Genomic DNA, 19,911 nt, shown 5'->3' on the forward strand with positions numbered 1-19,911 from the left:
AATGCTCTGTTAAAATCTCACTTACTGCTCAGGAGCAAAATGCACTTAAGGCAAAGAAAGCAGAGGGGAAGGTCATGATAGTTATAGAGCTTTGGGGAGGTCGTCTAGTAATTTCTTATTAAATTTAAGGAAACATATATCCCTAAACACATATTTCATATAACAAAATCCCAAATCTCCACATACTCTTTGCCTTTTTTGTTGATTTTTTTTTACTGAAGATCTTCATCATGGACAGCGGTGGATGGACAGTGTTAAAGAAATTTATACAATGGAAAAGATTTATTTCTGCCTGAGGACCAGAGAATTAATCTCTCACAATTAAACAGGGTTATTACTCCTTACTTTGAGACTGAAATACCAACAAAAACACTTTAACTTCTATCTTTCTCAGGAAATTGAGACAAAGCTGCTCAGGCAACAAATGTCTCCATCAGCAGAGAGCAATGCAGAGATCCTTAGCTTCAGCCAAACTGATGATCGATACACATCATCTGATTCAAACAGTCTGTAACATTAAAATCTATTGTTAAAATGGGAAATGTTATGTATATCATATCTTGTATGTTATCTATTTTTATTGCATTTTTGTTTCTTTGTTTTATCACTCTCATAAATGAGACCTCCACACCTCTGTGTTTGAAAATTATTAACAGATTAAAAATTTAAAATGTACATAGTTTTGTTCGTTGTATAAACTTTAATATGAAATTTTTAAAGTAAAGTGACTTGTTTTCGATCTTTTAATTTTTTGTCAATGTTATATTGTTATGTATAAGGATTTCATTGTTTAAATTAGATATTTACTTATTTCTTTCAGATAAATACAGTTTTGGACACTTGAAGTTTCCAGTTTTGACTAAAACTTTTAAGTTTATAAAAGCTTTGTATTTGTTCTGTCTTTCTTCAGTTCATGACGTCAAGTCTTAACTGAAACTTCACAAAAATTGTGACTGGCATTATATATGTAATCAAAATAGTTTCTTAAAAAAACAAACAAACTGGGGGACAAAGGGTATGTATAAACATGCAAGGAAAACATTTTACTTCAGCTACAGCATACACAAAATAAAGACGGAAAGACTGATTGTAAAAAGAAACTTGAACAAATAGTGTGTTAAATTAATATCTTATGTGGCTATCTGATGACGCTGAATGCATTTTAAATGTGCATGTGTTGTGTTATGTGTTAATTCTTTGGTCTTAAAAAATTTAAGTATACACTTGTCCCTCTGATTTTAACTGGAAATACTTCAGCTCAATGTACATTTGCAATAATTTAACAGTACAGTCAAATATGTCTTTCTACCTATATTTCTGATTTTGTTGAAATGAGTGTTTCCTGAATGGAGAAAATTTAGAGAGTCTTTAATCCATAGCTGACTTAAAAACTAATAGTCATGCACATGCACGTGTGTACATTTACATGTTTTTTTTTTTTTTTTTTTTTTTTTTTTTTTTTTTTTTAACAAACTCTCCGTTACCTGGGAGACGCGTTGCAGTCGATTATTGCACCACGACTGTCATAACGTCACTGTCGCAAAACCCAAGTGTCGCGAATACTGGCCGCCCACTGAAGATGGCGGCGGAGCTGCATCCGCGGAGCGGAAAGCTGATCGGCCTGTCCAACTCCAACCGAACCGCCCGTCGCAACCAACCAGTCCAAGAGTTCAACCATGGCCTGGTGCTCAGCAAGGAACCCCTGAGGGACCGGGATGTCTTCACGGTCCGCATTGACAAGAAGGTAAACAACCGCAGCCCCTCCTGAGCGACTGTGTGAGCAGCGGGAGTGCTGCTGGTGGGACGAGCCGGTGTGTCTGTGTGTGTTTCTCCGCAGTGAGGGGTTTCTGCTACCCAGGGAGGTTCACACCGATTGACAGCGACCGTAGTCTTCGCAGCTCTTCAGGCTTCAGCATACTATTATCGGAGCTTTAGCTGGGGAAGCACTTGTGAAACGCCTTCTGGGGTGTAGATAAGTTAAACAGATCAGTTAGCTAGCGATAACCCACCCCTGGAGCTTCGGTACCGCCTGTTAGCCATGCTAATGAGCTGTTAGCAGGGGAAGCAGAAGCTGGTCTGGGTTAACCTTTTTGGGGGATATTTGTCGTGTGTTGACAAGAAACTGCCGTTGTTGCATGCAGCTTTGTTTAAAAAGAGTCAGTGCTTGTTTGCCCCTCTCCCGGTGTGTCCTGCTGGGTCGTTGCTCTGCAGTGTTCCTAATAGACTTGGCTCTTGTAGTCACTTAGATGTTGTGAGCCCAAACGTACACAAACGAGAATCAGTGTTGTTAGCTACTGTTGTCGTTAATGATATCCTGGAGTTGAACTGAACTTGGCCTTTCTGTCAGTCCCCTCAATCATTTACACACAACTTGCTTCCAAAGCAAAGCAAACCCCTCACCAGCCCTGAGAAAGCAGCTCAGCATGACAGGGACCACTTCATCTTTTCACTCATAAACTGATTGATATGCACTTTTTCTGTCTTGTGACTGAAAGTTTGGTTTAATTTAACTTTTGGAATTATATCTTGTTTTATAATCTTTAAGAAAAAAATGAACCAATCAAGCCAATGGCTGTCTCATCACTCTGATGTCCTGTTTTCCAGTAACTTTATAACTTCATAACACTGCTCTTACAGGTATATAATGTAAACAGTATTTCAGTGCAAAATTCAACCACAAGTTCCCCTTAAATATGGAAAATGTAAACATTAGGATATGAAAATAATTAACAGTAACGTGTCTGTGCAATCTTACAGTTATAATATGAAAAGTTATTGTAGCTATGTACCCTTCTTTCTCTTAATATTGTAGCAATTTCGAAGATGTACCTGTGTTTACATTTTGTCTGTTATCAGAGTAGAAAAGCTTGTCTGGTGCTATGTTGTTGCCGCCCGATGGGGCTTGTCAACAACATGGCAGCTCTGGAGCCTGTGCCGATGCCAGCTGGGCCATGCACGTCCATTTAAATGACGACATGCTCAGCCAAGACCCAGGGAGAGGTTGTTTGGAGTGTCTAGGCGGCATGTGAGTTGTGCCAGTAAAGCTAAATATCTTTTTTACCAGCATGCATATGCATCCGTTATGGTGCTCTCTGTTTGATAAGGGCTCTCATAAACACCCTCACAATCTATCATGACTGCCTGAGGATCAATATTTTTCCATCATGGAGCACCCACTGGCATGACTGCAAATCCCACATGCTGACAGCCATTGAGCTACAGGGTAGGTTGGGAAATAAACATAAGAGAAAGGATGCAGGGAATACTGGCATATTAATCAGTAATGACATTTGGAAGTAGCTGCATCTTTTTACCCCCCTTCTTAGTTTTTAATGGTTTATGTTTAAGTTGAAACAAACCAGTAACAAACATCATCATTTATAGCAAACAGGCAAAAACATAAAACATGGGTTTTGTAATGTCTGATTGTCATAGTAAGATATATCCTGTCCAGTGCTTTTAATGGCCCTGTTTAATTAGTAGCCTCCTCTGCTCCTTTTGATATAGACAGTACATTTCTCCTATTTCCTGTGAAAGGTTGCTTCTCTGGTCCTCAGGCAGAAATTAATATTTTTCATTGCATAAATTTCTTTAACGCTGTCCATCCACAAGAGTTGAGGGTCTAGTCTTATCCCAGTTTGTTGTTATAGTATTTTTTAACAAGCTATTAGCAGTATTTTACACAACTAAAATCCCCCCCGTCCCCGTGATATTTCTGTGTTCACTCCTTTCACTCATTTTGCTTTAATGTGTCCCGTGTTTAGGGCTGGGCGATATAAACCAAATCTTATATCCCAATATTTTTTACCTGAATAACGATATACGATACATATCTCGATATATAGATTTTTTGTCAAGTAACCAAAGAGACAGCTCTAATTTACAGCCTTTAGTGCTAAATACACTTTTATTAAGGATCGGCAGCACATGTGCATTAAAACAGCTGACTGAAAATTACCTTTATGTTAAATTAAGTGCTCCCAAAACTTTTTAATACCATAATAAAAATACAGCTGTGCAAAATGCAAAAGAAAAGATGCTTTTAACTCAAAACAAGCTATCAGGATATAAACGATATTCCCTCCTTCTATATTGTGTTTGATAAAGTCTTGATATATTTGAAAATCTTGACATATTTCCCAACCCTACCCGTGTTATTTCCCTTCTGGTTTTGAAAACCCTGATAAATTTTGGACATTTTTATTTTCCTTTTTATAGGCTTTGACATGAGACATTTATCGCTGCATCTTCTTCCTCAGACGATGTTGCTCTTTTTATCTTGTTTGTGGGTATCTGAAAAAGAAGAAAAGCTGAAGGATTTAAAGTCCAGATTCATTTTGCAATTCTCTAAAACTTAAGATCTAAAGCAGGCTGTATAATTTCATGTCTCCATCCATTTTATATTCTTTTACCATCTTGGTCTAAGTATCCAGTGTTTGTTTAATAATTTAATTTCTGCTTTGTTGACCCATTTAATTTTTGACATCACCTAATGCTGCCTGGATATGGAAAGTGTCTGTTTTTCCATCTACGCTTATAAAGAATGCGACATATGCAAACCAGGAGTAGTTGCATCTTTTAAGGGCAGTGTCGCCTTTGAAATATAATTACTTTTATTGGCCTTTTTTTAGTTACCAGAAAATATGCTTCTTAATGGAAGTGATTATACAACTTAAATATCAACAGAGAGGACATTTTTTAATAAAGTGTAGTTTAAAGAAAGATTGAAAACAGCAGCAAAAAATGATTTTTTATGCATAACAGTTGCGTATTATCATGAGAATTATACATTCAAAGCTCTGCTGATCTTAATTTTCTTGCCTTTCACGGTTTAGTCTTAGCCATCTTTCTCATGCATTCTTTTTAAATTTAACAAGCTATGAATTTTTTATTCCTTTAAAAGCTGCTTGGTGATCCCTCGCAGCGTTATGTAGGCGTATCCTGTAGTGATTGTGTCTGTTCAGTGAAAAGAATGAGAGGCAGACATCCACAGGCTGCTGTTACATAAACTGAGAAAGGAGATGTCGGTCTCCTCCGAGCAGCGACCCGGTCAGGCTGAGCTACTACTAACTCTGTTAACCCAGATATCTGGCCAGTTGTAGCACACTGCCTTACATTGCACCTGTCGATGAGTCTGGGAGGATTTTAGAGGAACAGACGTGAAAGATGAGGCGGGGAGTGTTTAAAAAATAGTCTTTATTTTTTCTCCTTCTTGGCACAATCAAAGGATTTCTATGCCACTTTATGGGGGAGCGTTTTTGCCTGCTTAAACCGTTGTCGTGCATTAGAGAAGCCCGTAAAAGAGGGAGTGGTTAATGACAGAGCTGAAAGCTTTTTGAGTTTTGTTTTTTTATTTGGTGTCTTTCTATACATCTGGTGGAGTGTATAGGGTCTCAAGATCACACCCTCTGTGGGATGATATGAACTTGTGACCCTTTGTCAGCAACCATCTGCTGAAATGTGGCTAAATAAAATTTTATAGTTGCCACTGCAGTCTCTCATCCACAGTGGAGCCTTAACAGTGATGAGAATATAGAATTTACCTCCGTAATTCAATAAAGTATTGCATTATTCTCAGCTTTATGACAAGTTTCGTGTTTCTGGGAAGAAATTAATATCAGGTTGTTAGGTGATACGAGCCCAATGTCACGCAAAGACACAGGGGCCTTTGTTGTGAGACAGCTGTGTGACAAGAGTTTTTTATTAGAAAATCACATCATTGAGGTTGAAGATTGCATGTTTGCTTTTATATTTGGTATGTTTGCGCCGGTTTAATCATCACGTTATGTTGAAGATCATCATATGACACTTGAATTAGCCAAAGAATCATAAAACACCTCAGTTTGACTGGAGCACCACAAGAATCTCTCCTGGATTTTAGGTTTCAAATAAACATGTGAATAATTACGTACTGCCTTACATGTTCCCACTTTAGGATTGTTGTGGGTTCTAGGAGATGTTAGCATAAACTACCATTCAATCAGTTGGTAAATGCCTCGACTTGTATTTAACAAATCATTTTGGCAGGTTAATGCTGGTGTTGCAAAAGGTATTTGATGCTACAATGTCTGCAACTTCAAAATCTTAGTTACCATTAACTGATTTTTATTTTTTTTTATAAATTTCCAACATTTTTCTGCACATTCACACCACCTTTCGTTGTTTTCAAAGAAAAGCCCTTGATCAGACAGAATGACTAAAAATAACAAGGTGGATCGTTCAATAAGACATTTTGTTTTGATCTACTTGCAGTTTTTAGCTCAGCCTTCACCGCTTTAACAGTAACTTCCACTTCAGAGTTTTCATGCTCCCACACATGGGCTTTCATGATTAGAACAGCTGCTGGCATTTCTTTTTCCTGTGTTTTTTTCCTGGAAGCATTGTTAACGTTGTTAATCTCTACATTTTATATAATCTCTACAGAATTAATTTTATATCAGTAAGTTGTTTTTTTTTGTGTTTGTGTGTTAAGGGAAACAACTTTTAAGACTATGCAAAGTTAATTTTTTAAATACATTATGGACAAAAAAGGAATTTTATCAGATATATAACTGAAGGATGCTCCATTCATTTCTCCCGTTTCCCCTCAGGTGAACTCGTGGAGCGGTTCAATTGAAATTGGAGTGACGGCCCTGGACCCTGCTGCACTGGACTTTCCCAGCAGCGCCACAGGCCTTAAGGGTGGCTCCTGGATTGTGTCAGGCTGCTCGGTGCTTCGGGACGGCTGCTCTGTCCTGGAGGAGTATGGTCGTGATCTCGACCAGCTGGCCGAGGGTGACCGCGTGGGCATTCAGCGTAACTCCCGCGGGGAGCTCCACCTTTGGGTGAACGGGCAAGACTGCGGCGCAGCCGCCAGCGGCTTGCCGCCCAAGCTGTGGGCTGTCGTGGATCTGTACGGCAAGTGCACTCAAGTTACGGTGGTGAGCTGCGAGCCGCCACCGCCCTCCGCAGAGAGGGAGAGAGAGACAATAGAGCGGGACGAGGAGGAGGAAGAAGAGGAGGAAGAAGAAGAAGTGGTAGTGCGTGGGGGCCGAGAGGATGTGGGAATTGCAGCGCTGATGAATGTGGCAGCAATGAATGAAATAATGAATGGAGATGAAGGTAAGGGTCTTTTTTTTTTTTTACGGTGCATTTGTTTTTTTTTCGTCTTTTATCGAGGATTGTTTTCATTGTTATTTTCCCTCCTCCTCTGCCAGTGCCTGAGCTTAGCTGCAGTCACAGCAGACCAGACAAGTTTCCCAACAACTTGGAGCCTGACACTGGTAAGAAGAGCCTCCTCAGGTCAGACATGAGATATTTTGAAGCATGACCTGCACTGATAACTGCTCTCTTCCTGTCTCCAGTTCTGACAGAGCACCAGCTCTTCGATGTCTTCAACAATGCAATAGTATCCTTTTATCGCTCTGAAGATGAGGGTGGAGGGGAAGATGGTGGAGGAGGAGGCGGCAGCGTCGGTGGTGGTGGCGGCGAAGTTGGAGGTGGTGGAGGAAACACAGGAACTGACTCCTCTTCCAGAAATGACAGAGGGAGCAGCAGTGGAGGAGGCTCAGTGAACAGTGACAGTGGAACAGGGACAGGAGGTGGTGGTGTTGGTGGAGATGGTTGCAATTCTAATAACAGCCCAGCTGGAAATGGAGGAGTGGGACTGGGAGCTGTGACAGGTGGAATGACCACCAATGACGCGCTGCTCTTCCACGAGAAGTGCGGTACACTGATCAAACTGAGCAACAACAACAAGACGGCAGAGCGGAGGAGACCACTGGACGAGTTCAACAACGGCGTGGTGATGACCAACCGGCCGCTCCGACACAACGAGATGTTTGAGGTGTTTGCCGTTACGATACTCATTGTTGTGATGCTTGTTTTAACATTACCATCGCTGTTGTTGGTTGATTAAATTGACTAAAAATGAAATTTAGGCTGTAAACGGAGATTTTATCTGTCTTCTTTATTACCAGATTCGCATTGATAAGCTAGTGGACAAGTGGTCAGGCTCAATCGAGATCGGTGTGACTACACACAACCCCAACAACCTGGACTATCCTGCAACTATGACCAATCTGCGCTCAGGTGACACACACATTATAACACAGAGAACCTGTGTCTAGGGATAAAATCAGAAAAAGCTCATTGTGACATTTATAATTTTTTGGTTTCCTTATCAGGTACAATCATGATGAGTGGCTGTGGGATATTAACCAATGGGAAAGGAACCCGCAGGGAATACTGTGAATTCAGCCTTGATGAACTTCAGGTTTGTGGCAACACAAACAGAAACTTCTCCTTATGGATTTTATGACTTGAAATCTGTTCTTAAACTATATGTCATCCAATTCTAGGAGGGGGATCATATAGGGTTGATGCGTAAAGCCAGTGGCGCGCTACATTTCTACATCAATGGTATTGATCAAGGTGAGGCACATCAAGAGTTGCCATGATCCTGGGCTGTCAGTGGATTGTTGCATTAATGATTTAGTGGCTGTTGATGAGTTATTGAAAAGCAGCAAACATATTAGCATTTAGTGGGACAATAAAGTAATAAAGTAATGCTACATGTAGACCACATGCACCTTAACTGCCTCTCCTAAACACTGTGTGTGTGTCTCTTTTCCCAGGTGTTGCGGCAGCCCAGACCCCTGGTGTGGTCTACGGAGTGGTAGACCTATACGGCATGGCTGTCAAAGTCACCATAGTCCACAATCACAACCACAGTGACCGTCTCAGACGCAACAATGCCATCATGAGGGCTCTGTCGCCTGATGTTGGCAGACCCCGGCCAGCTCTCTCTCTAACTCCAGACACAGAGGGACCTGACCGTCTGCTCTTTCACCCCAACTGTGGCCAGAAAGCTGCCATCATCTGCGATGGCAGGACGGCGCTGCGGCCACAGTAAGTCTTTCTCCTTCCTACTGGGTCATATTGATGTTATCTTAGCCTTAAAAAGAGTGCAGATATTTTCATTTGGCTCATGTTTTCTAACTCTCAAAAAAGTCAGTTTTAGTGATTAGCACTTTTAGGTATCTAAAAGCTTATGACGGCTTCAAACAGTAAAGATATGAAAGAGAAAAGTGCAGAAAACATTGGTTTGAGTAAAAACATATTATGTATAATGTGTAGAAACACTGCTGCTAATATTTTAAAGCATTTTAAACACAGGTAGTAACCAGTGCTGCTTTTCCACAGTGCGACTGATGACTTCAACCATGGTGTGGTCCTAAGCAGCCGGCCGCTGCGCTCAAACGAGGTGTTCCAGGTTCGCATCGACAAGATGGTTGACAAGTGGGCTGGTTCCATTGAAATTGGTGTTACAACACACAACCCTGCTTACCTGCAGCTGCCCTCCACCATGACAAACTTGCGCTCAGGTAAGATTTAGAAGAGATTTGGACAATGAGATATTTTTCTCTACCTGAAGGCCTGATCAGTATTGTGACATGTCTTCCAGGGACATGGATGATGACAGGGAATGGTGTGATGCACAATGGAACCACAATCCTAGATGAGTATGGGCACAACTTGGACCGACTCAAAGTAAGTGGTTTTCTAGGCTCATTAGTAATTTCTGTCACCCCTTTTGTCCTTTCATTTTTTTTATCGGCCCTTTTTACACACCTGCAGGCAGGTGACACAGTTGGAGTTGTGCGGAAAGAAGACGGCAGTCTCCATTTTTTTGTGAACGGTGTGGCACAGGGCCCAGCTGCCTGGAACGTCCCCCCCAGCGTCTACGCTGTTGTCGATCTCTACGGGCAAGCTGCCCAGGCCACTATCATGGATGACATGGGTGAGAACCAGAGGAGAAGGAATGCATAATAGAACATCCTAGATCCTACTTAAGGGGAAAATCTGAGTGCTGTTTTTTCTTGTGTTTGTCATCTTCATAGTGGACCTCCCCCCTCTTCCAGAGGACAGCTCAGAGGGGCCTACTGCCATGTCCCCTGGGAGTCCCTGCTCAGTAGCTGGGACCACCACAACCAGCGACCTGCGTTTCCACCAGCTGCACGGCACCAACGCTGTCATCACCAACGGGGGGCGCACCGCCCTGCGTCAGAACTGCCGCAGCGAGTTCAACGATGCTATTGTCATTTCCAACAGGTAAAATAAATTATGCTGGAGTGGAAATCTAATATGAATCCTTCATGAATGAGAGTACATTCTTTGCACTTGCCACTTTTATGTGTGTAGGTACCTTCGAGATGGAGAGCTGTTTGAAATTGTTATTCAGAAAATGGTGGATCGCTGGTCAGGTTCAATAGAAGCAGGTGAGGTGGCTGTCTTGTCTCTACTAGGAAACAAACTGCTCATAATTACTCTGATGCTTCCTTACATTTATCCTTACAGTAATCTTTTCTCTTTTTTTGTATTATTTTATATAAACTGTCTCTCCCATTTCCTGTTTCCAGGAGTGACAGCCATCAAGCCAGAGGAGCTTGAATTTCCTAACACAATGACTGATATAGACTATGACACTTGGATGCTAAGGTATTACTGCCTAAAAGATGTTTTTACCTAATATTTTGCATCAACAGCATTTTATTATGTACCATTGTCACATTTATCTAAATTAGGATCTGAGCATTTTGCTTTTTTTTTTTTTTTACAGTGGTACGGCCATCATGCAGGATGGCAACACGATGCGCAACAATTATGGTTGTGATCTGGACTCCTTGACCACAGGCTCACGGATTGGCATGATGCGCTCAGCCAGTGGCAACCTCCACTATTACATCAATGGCGTGGATCAAGGTGTTGCCTGTTCTGGTTTGCCACCAGGTAGGGAATAGTCCATAGTGGATCCAGCTACAAATTGTCCAAAAACCATCATCTTAATTTGTATACTTGTGTATGATCTGTGTGGTGGAACAACAGATATTTCTGTGTCTTTTTCAGAGGTGTATGCTGTGGTCGATCTGTATGGTCAGTGTGTTCAAGTGTCCATCACCAGCTCCTCTGGGCCCCTGGACAACAGCCTCTGTACGAGCAATGTCACAGAGAAAAGCTTCCCCATCCACTCACCAGGTAGACATCTGGTTTGACTTTATTTTTTTTAAATATTATGCTGTTCTCAGAGCTCCATTTCCCATCCTGTTTGTGTCTGTAGTAGCAGGTGTTGCCCATCGGCTCCACGGTAAACACGGTAAAAACGTGGTGCTGCTCGGCGAAGGCTGCCAGGCTGTCAGAGTTGGTGGTTACGCTCACGGCATTGTGTTCAGCGCCAAGGAACTCAAAGCAGATGAGTTGTTTGAGGTAAACAAAGGTTCACAGCTACCACTTCATCAGAAAACCCTGACAGAAGTTGACAGTAATACACAGTAAGTGCAAGTATTATCAGGTAGTTTGAGTTCCCTCTCTTGTGTCTTTGTTTCTCTGCAGGTGAGGATTGATGACGTGGATGAGCAGTGGTGTGGTTCACTGCACATCGGTCTGACGACACTCGCACCTCCAGAGCTGCCATCCTGCCCACTGTCAGGTCTCTCGCCCTCCCTCCCACAACTCCGCACCAAGGTCACCTGGCTGCTGTGTGGCTCTGAGGTCCGTCGCAACGGAGTCCTGCAGCGCCAGAACTACGGCTGCTCACTGGACCGACTGACGGTGAGCCTCTTCTTATCCCTCTTCTGCTGAGTGTGACGTGAGGTTGTGACCAAATGAAAACCTCAGCACTGCAGCTCTTGCAGCTCCTCAGGGAGACTAGCTAGATTTACAATAAATACATAGGCTCGATATCTTAAACCAGTGGTTCAAAGCTCTGAACTAGGGTCTCTGAGGAGTTAAGAAAGAAAATGAGCTCAGAGTCTGGATTTAAATTTCATTAACATTTATGAAAACGCTTAGATGTGTGTATGTGAAATTAGGAAACGGCAACCGGCTTTGAAAAGTGCATCTAATCATCTTCTATTTACTGTACGGTAAGAAATGGCAGACATCTCTAAATGCTTATTCTGAGACTCAACACTTGACAGTTTTTTCACATGCTATAATTTTCATTTTGATTTGAGCTGTAACTAAAAAAAAAAAGATACCTTTATTCTTTGTTTCTGTTGAGGTATGTGAACACATTTACATAATACCAGGGAGAAAAAAATGAATTCCTGTTTAACCTGATAAAAACTTTTAACCTTTTGAGCTTGGTGCCTATTTTTTTAGGCCTTTGTTTAAAAATTTCTTAATCCAAATCAAATGAAAATATCACTTGTGCTTTCCTCCACACACCCCATATCTTTTGACAGCCAGGTGAATGCCTTTTCTTAAAAACATATGCTGATGAGTCATTTTTATGCATTTATTATTTGAAAAGTGTCATGAATTTACATTCATTCAAGACCATTAGTTTCAATAAACAGGTAAGTTCTCATTTGCAACCATAAGGTCTATTTGAATACTTTTGGAGTCAAAGTAAAAGGAACACGTGAGATAAGACGTGTGAATATCAGCATATGTGTGACTGGTGGAGAATAGTAATAGAATTTATTAGGCTCACTTCAAAAATTTAAAAAAAGAGAAACACTAAAGGGTTAATATGAATATCCCCTTAGAATGATGCATTCGAAGCTCTAAACCTTTATCAAGTCATAGTACAACATGTGAACATTATCTCTGCAAAGGCCAACTTCGATAAAGTGAAGCAAAACAAAATTTAGGTTAGGTTTTAGTACAGTTTGGGTAAAGTCTCCAAAATGGGCATTTTGGCACCACCTGTTTCTTAATGTTATCCAGTTGGGGGAACCTCAGGTTTTAAAAAGTTAAAATACATGCACATTTACTAGTCCTCCCAAATCCATACAAAAACAAGCAGATCTAAACCAGGTAACGTGGTTGGAATCATTACTGCATCTAACCAGTCAATTAGACTGTTGAGGGTTGAGGTGCTCTGCATGTGCTCCATGTGTTCCATCTTTTTGTGAAAACGGTGAAGCATATTGCAGCTACAGTCTCTATAAAGCTGCTCTCATTCACATATTTATCAGCTGCTTTTGTCTGATAGTGAAACACATGAGAAGTTGTTACTAAAAAGCAGTCCTTTGCAATTTGATGTTAACTTGTGGAAACAAAGCATTTCCATACTGCTGCTCTGCCTTAATATAATAAATATAATCCTGACAAAAATCACCATTCAAATAACTTAGAAATGTGTATGCAATCAATATGGCTACACCTGCATGTGCGATGATCTCCCACAGAGAAAGGTGGAAGCAGAAGAAAGTCGTTTTTTTTTTTACACAGTCCACAGCATAGTGGACATGCATGCATAATAGGACAAGGTTGTCAATTAACCGCCTCAAGTTAACCTTTAATCATAGCTCAACTTAGCTGTTCATGTATCTGTCTGCAGTTTGCAAAAAAAAACTTATTGGGCTGGATTTGAGAGGGAAAGGCAAAAAAAACTATTTAAAGAGATTTTGTTTTTGGTGTTGTATACCTTTTTGTGCACATGAAATGTCTGCAAAGTTACAAAACTCAAAGTCCACACCTTCTCTATAACCTCCCACCACATCTGCATAATGCTCCCCCTAGTGGAAAGAATGAGCAGCTGTCAGTCGCTGTTGAATCATTTTTTATCAAGAGCATGCTGAACCCTTTGCAAGTGCGAAAGCAAGTATTAAATGAGACATGCAGGGTAAATTGAACCATTTCAACACTTGATGGTTCTTTTGAATTTTGAAGTTTCTCATCTACAGTTTACATCTGTAACTTATTTTTTGCCTCCAGATGTTTAGCAGTTCACTGCACTTGATGTGGTCACTGTTTGAAATGATTGTTAAATAACTATGCAGCTGTTCATGCAGCCAAATCGTTAGATTTTCTAAGGAAACTTTGCCCATGAGTAGTTTGTGTTTTTACACATTGGATGCGTGTTTGCAGATTGGAAATCGTGTGGGTGTGAAGAGGTGCAATGACGACACTATGCACATCTTCATTGACGGAGAGGACATGGGACCGGCTGCTACTGCTGTAGCTAAGGTACCTGCTCTCTCACACACTAAACGCAGCTCAAGCTTACACAGCCAATGTGATGCCATTCCCATGTGCCATTTTCTTCCTCTTTGCAGAATGTCTATGCAGTTTTGGACCTGTATGGGCGTATAACGGCGGTTTCCATTGTTAGCTCTTCACTAATGGAAGACACAGAGAGCATCAAGGCGCCGTCACTCTCCTCAGACAGCTGCAGTGAAGGGGAGGAGGACAGCACTCCAGTCAGAGAGGTAAGAAATAAACAGTTTGTTGTAAAGTATAAATTTGTTGGAGAGAAACACTTCATGCCACCTCCTGTTGCATCCAGGTCGAGAGTGAGCCGTGTCCGCTTGTGCCAATGGTCATGGCGTTCCTGGAAAACCATGGCAAAAACATTCAACTTTCCAACCAGAATCTGACAGCATCCCGGGTATCGAGCTACAACCAGGGCCTGCTAGTCACCGCCCAGCAGCTGACTCATCAGCAGCTCTTCCAGGTAACTAGCTTTCCGGCAGTATATCCAAGAAAAAAGATGTTATGACATGGTGTGTGACCGTTCCAGTCTTTTTTGCCAATCAGTTTCAGATTGACCGTCTGAACCCATCATGGACGTCGTCACTGTCATTAGGGGTGATCGGCCACTCCCCCGACCGGCTCAACTTTCCCTCCACAGCATGCTGTCTGAAACGCTCTGCCTGGCTGCTGCAGCGAGACTCTGTCTTCCACAACTCCCTAAAGGTACATACTCAAACACACTTTCAGCCACACTATTGATTAGTTTTTGTCTTGCATGACAGACAAACTGTCTTCTCACCTGTAAAAGCTTCATTAAGTGAAGGATCTTTTTCTGTTTCTTTGTTTTTCTTTCTGCGTTGCTTTCCTCTCTCCTCTTTAGATATGTGAGAACTATGGACCTAACCTTGATACTTGCCCAGAGGGGACGGTTCTGGGTGTACTGGTGGATGCCAACAGCTGCCTCCACCTTTATGTTAATGGCATGGACCAGGGCGTTGCAGCACAGGACATCCCTTCACCCTGCTACCCATTTATTGACCTCTATGGCCAGTGTGAACAAGTTAGTACAGAGTTTAATGCAAGAATTGCACCTTTAGAATACATATATATATTTTGCATATATATATAAAACAATATAAATGTTATGATGGCAGGTTACCATAGTTACAAACAACGTTCCAGCTGTGGGTGCAGAGAGCGGGGAGACCCGCTGTCAAGGAGACATGGAGAAGGCAGACATGGTTGACGGTACAAAACAACTTTGCTTTTTTTTCATGTGTAAATCAGTTTTGAGCTTTGCTGCAGTTTTGAAATCTCTCATATTTTCTCTGTTTGTTCATGCAGGAATCAAAGAGAGTGTGTGCTGGACACCCCCTCCAGAGGTCAACCCTAACAAGACCTGCGAGTATCAAGCACTGTGCTCCCGCTTTAAAGATCTGCTCACGTTACCAGGTGGGTCCTCATCTCTGGCACTTTTTTTTGGTTGTTTGTTTTGGCTACAATCTTCATCTTACATGTGAAATCATGCATGCTGTTGATTAAGATGGCTACTTCAGTGAAGATGCAAAGTACAACTTGTGCTATTGTGAGTCCTGCCACAAACTCCGAGGTGACGAGGCCTATTACAAAAGAGGAGAACCACCCCGGGACTACGCCCTGCCCTTTGGATGGTGCCGCTTCGCCCTCAGGTGAGAAGATGGCCTCTCAGCCAAAACAATAAGGCACTGAATAAAAACTATGCAGCTCAAAGGTATGAGCCACTTTAATATTGCATCAGATTTCTGCCAAATGTCAGGAGCTCAATAAAACATGCTCAAATGCAGGTTATACTATTCTTGAGCAAGACTTTATCACAAGCAGTTGCACGAGAACATTGCCATGTTTCTGCCAGGCCTTTGCTTAAGGGTATTTGCACCTTTGCAGACAGTTCTGTTCTCCAGGTTGATTTCTGCTTGTGCACATCAGTTGGGCTTTTGACAGTTTGGTAGAGACAAAGGATTGTAGTTAATGCCTCCTGATTGGTCCATTTAAAGCTTGCTCACTTCCACAAAGCAGTTCATCTTTGATTAACGGCTATCATTACAGTGAGTGTGTGCCTAGAAGGAGCACGGAGAATTCAGAGCCGGTTGTGTTGAGCTTTCCTTTCTACATGTAGATGTTTTGTGTGAGAACGCTGCTTAATTCTGCACTGCAAGTAATAAATTAGTTTGCAAGAATAGCTTAACCTGTGCATGTTGACACAGATATGCCATATTTTATAATTAGCAACCTGCTGTCAGATTAGTTTTCATCTGTAACTTTAGTGTCCAATTTCACTTTATTCATTAGAAATAATGAGTTTCACAGTCTTATAGAATTTAAAGGAGACCAGGTACCAGAAAATTACCTCAACTAGGAAAAAATGCATAAGATGGATAAGTATTTTCTGTTAAAATACAATCTGGGAACCTCTCAACTGTTGTCTGATTAGGCACTTGGACAAAAAGCCAGTGTTTAAGGCCAAAAATAAGCCAGAAATTTTTGTTCTATGTGCAGGTTTTTATGTGATTGCAGATAAATTTCCAGTCTAAATTGTAGTCAACAAGTTTAAAAATGCAAATTTTGCAAAAATGCATCAGTTCTCTAAAATAGGGGTGTATGGGAAAGTAACCTTGTCATTGATGAGCTGCATAGTTTTAATGGTTCTCCATCATCTCCACCAATTTCCACCAAGGGGGTCCAGCTCAGGACGGAGCAGTTTGTTGCGATATATCTTGATTTCTGTTGCATTTCCACAGCAGAAGGAAACAAGTCTTGTGTGAGAAGAAACTTCAGACTGCAAAGACACATTTTTTTTCCCTGCTTTGTTGTTATTGCTGAGTCAGAAACTGCAGCGGCTGAGAAGTGCAAAACACATTTACATACAAAAACAAAATTACATTTACCACGAAGAACAAAAAGGTGTAAACTAGCTGAAGTTGACTCCGCATGAAGGGCAAAACATTGTTTAAAAAAGCCAGACCCCCTCAGTAGAAATGGGATTTTACATGTACCTTCTGGTTTCAGAAAACTTAGTGGTTGCCACAATGGTTTAGAGTTAAAACAACCAATATACTTAAAATACGAACAAAAATATAAAAGCTTTATTTTTAAAAATGTATCTTTTCTTTGCAGATCTCTTTTTGTAGTAAAAAATCATTTACATGTGTTTGACTTCTTTGCTACTTGTGCATCTATAGTTAAACGTCTCCCGTTTGTACAGGGTCAAGTCCCACTGTGAGGTTTCTAATGCACTAAAGAAGTGGCACATTGCGTATCACGGCACCAGCATAGGGGCCCTGCGACGCACACTGGACCACAGTCAGCTGCTGCCTGGTAGAACAAACATTACTTTTCTTTGTTGTGTTTTTCTAAAACATTCTTCAGTGTAATTATTTACCAACTTGTTACTGGTTTTCTTTTTTGCTGCTATCATTTGTAGTCCACACCTAAATCCCTGAGAGTATAACCAGTTTGTTTTTTGCAGGAATGTCGTCCATCTTCTCAGTATCTCCAATGAAGGCAGAGGGACCTAACGACTACAGCGAGCCAGAAGAGAACAGCGCCCCTGGCAGGGAGGTTCCTAGAGTACGGCTATCCCCCACCATGCGCTACTCGGGTTTAGAGATCTTTGCTCCCAAAGTGCAGTGAGTCGATTGTATACATTTTGTGCATGAAGATACCTCAATGCCTCTTTTGAATATTACAAGTTAGAACAAACCGGAAATGAAGCTGGATAATATAGAAACTGACTGTTCTTCTCTTCATACAGATTTAGGGACCCTCGTTCTCACCGATGCCACCAGGCTCAGGTGGGGTTCCAAGTATGTGTGCGTCCAGGCTCCTATAAGGTAGGCCCTCAGACGCTTGGTCACAGCGAGCCCCTGGATCCTCGCTTCAGTAACTCAGAGATCGAGTGGATTACTAAAGAGCAGGGTGGCACACTCCTCTATGGACTACTCATTCGGGTGGAGTGAACAAAGCAACACGTGTGGCATTCGGGTGGAACTAGGGTCTGTGTGGCTCACCTCGCACTTGTAATAAACTGACAACCAAATCCAACCCCTGCCTTGAGCAAGAGACTCATTTGTAATCCAGCTGGCCCTACTGTGGATTGATAACAATTCAGCATTTTTAAAAATTTTGTTTTGGTTGTCTGCTCTTGGACTCTTTATGGCTGGCGGCTACGGCAGTTTCAAAGTACAGAGACTGCCTGCACTTTATGTTTTGGACACTTGTGGGCGATTTTTAAACTTCACATCAACACAATAGGTTTGTTTATTTGCTTCGCACCTGCCCCCCCCCCTTCAACTTATCTTTTTTCACCCTCACAAACGACTTCTTTTAAGGCACTTTTACACTCACCACCTCGGCTCTGGTCAGTGTTCTCTGCTGGAAGGAGCCATTTCTTGTCAATCTGCACGTTTATAGACTGTCATCTAAAGTGAGTGAAAGGTGGGCTTAAAAGAAAAAAAGAAAAGCATTTGAATCCAAGAATTAACCCAAGACTGTCAAGTGATTGACTTTTTTTTTCTTTGGAGGTGAAAAAAAAACAAAAACAGATGTTTACACTTGTGCCATTGTATGTTGCTGTCCATTACTCATCTCTGTATTAGTTTAGGTTGGTTGGTTTGTTTTTTATTCATTCAGACCCAGCTTCACCCGATTCCTTATATGGATCCCACTCACAAGCTTTAAACTGAGGGAAAACTGGAGTGAAAAATTAACTCCTGAAAAAAATGCTACTGTACCTTTTGGGAATTTAAAATTGTGCAAGATTAGGATTAGGAATATGTTTAGCTCCAGCCTTATAAACTGTGTGACAAGAGGATGACACAAAATATTTAAAAATCGCGTGTAATGAAAAACACTAATTCCAAGTTTTCAGAAAAGTTTAAATATCTTAAATATTTATAACCCTGTTATCATTTCTGCTAAGGGTTAGATAATTTACTGCTCTCACAATTATATGTGAATTACGAGTTATAACCAAGCTGGCTGGCCCCATCCCAAGAAATTCAAAACATGCTGACAAGCCTCATGAAGTTGACACCTTTGCCTTATTTTACACATTTTAAAAAAAATTTATACTTTTGCTAGAGACAAAGACAAACTAGTGTTAAATAATGGTTTTGTCACTTTGCATCAGTCTGCTCCGTTTCTATGGGAACCATCAGGGCACCTCTCGGGCAAATAGATTAGCTTGTCCCCAATGGTGCTAGCAGCCGGCTACCTTAGCAGAAAGACCAAACAAACTCCAACTTAACAATTAAAGAATGACCAAATAACATTTTTAGTAACCCAAATTATCTTCGTTTGTTTAAACCGCAAGTGGAGCGACGAGCCAAAAGTGTGTTTGACCAGAAGACATGGCAGGTTGCCTAGCAACTGACAGTGGCTTAGCCGAAAAGTAGTCCGTGAAAAGAAAAAAGTTTTTAATTAATTTAAATTTGGGCCGAAAAAACTTTTAATTTTAAAAACTAATTCAACGCTAAATATAATGAAACTTCAGGTAGACTAGCTTCATGTTGACATATACGGTCGTGCTAACGTATGATGCATAAAGACACATTTTCCTTTCATCGTTTACACTCCAGCTACACACCTTCACCATGTCTGACACTGTTTACCAGGCCCACAGGGTGGAATTACAACATCCACAGTGAGTTGTTTGCATCCCACGACCTATGCTGGCGTTTACATGTGAATGTTTCCGATTAGGGCTCTGCAGTTTTACTCCATATTTGATTTACACTCGTCATAATGTTTAAACGGACTGTCTTTTCCAGAAACATCCACTTTGATTGTATGTGAACAGCTTTCCATCAGTTTTGTGGTCAATTTGCTAAAACCTGCTAAAGAACCTGAACATTTTTTCAAGGCACAGTTTTAAGTCCGTCTTGGAATTTACAGTTAAAGAAGCTAAATCGC

At 41.2% G+C, this 19,911-nt stretch overlaps 1 protein-coding gene across 2 annotated transcripts; it reads left to right on the forward strand.

Moving 5' to 3' along the window:
* The first annotated feature begins 1,564 nt into the window (after positions 1 to 1,564).
* Positions 1,565 to 18,522, forward strand: neurl4 (neuralized E3 ubiquitin protein ligase 4). Of its 2 annotated transcripts, none has more exons than XM_041984689.1 (29): positions 1,565 to 1,744; positions 6,591 to 7,101; positions 7,197 to 7,262; positions 7,344 to 7,825; positions 7,959 to 8,070; positions 8,166 to 8,254; positions 8,340 to 8,412; positions 8,616 to 8,889; positions 9,184 to 9,365; positions 9,446 to 9,531; positions 9,619 to 9,781; positions 9,882 to 10,092; positions 10,183 to 10,259; positions 10,401 to 10,479; positions 10,601 to 10,770; positions 10,888 to 11,016; positions 11,099 to 11,244; positions 11,371 to 11,589; positions 13,858 to 13,956; positions 14,046 to 14,198; positions 14,276 to 14,443; positions 14,527 to 14,685; positions 14,843 to 15,022; positions 15,117 to 15,210; positions 15,307 to 15,414; positions 15,506 to 15,650; positions 17,204 to 17,316; positions 17,468 to 17,627; positions 17,753 to 18,522. In XM_041984689.1, exons 1-29 carry the CDS (start codon positions 1,580 to 1,582, stop codon positions 17,955 to 17,957), a joined length of 4,818 nt encoding a protein of 1,605 aa, XP_041840623.1. In that variant the 5' UTR covers positions 1,565 to 1,579; the 3' UTR covers positions 17,958 to 18,522. The 2 variants fall into 2 exon arrangements, with proteins under 2 accessions (XP_041840623.1, XP_041840625.1); XM_041984691.1 differs by having other exon boundaries at positions 11,102 to 11,244.
* The last annotated feature ends 1,389 nt before the right edge of the window (positions 18,523 to 19,911 follow it).

This window comes from Melanotaenia boesemani, chromosome 5 (assembly GCF_017639745.1).
Source record: "Melanotaenia boesemani isolate fMelBoe1 chromosome 5, fMelBoe1.pri, whole genome shotgun sequence".
In the NCBI taxonomy this organism is placed as follows: Eukaryota; Metazoa; Chordata; class Actinopteri; order Atheriniformes; family Melanotaeniidae; genus Melanotaenia; species Melanotaenia boesemani.

Coding starts and splice junctions, on each gene's coding strand:
- neurl4 (XM_041984689.1), top strand. CDS start 1,580: ATGGCGGCGGAGCTGCATCCGCGGAGCGGAAAGCTGATCGGCCTGTCC. Junction 7,826..7,958: donor GACACAACGAGATGTTTGAG/GTGTTTGCCGTT, acceptor CTTTATTACCAG/ATTCGCATTGATAAGCTAGT. Junction 15,023..15,116: donor TCTATGGCCAGTGTGAACAA/GTTAGTACAGAG, acceptor TTATGATGGCAG/GTTACCATAGTTACAAACAA.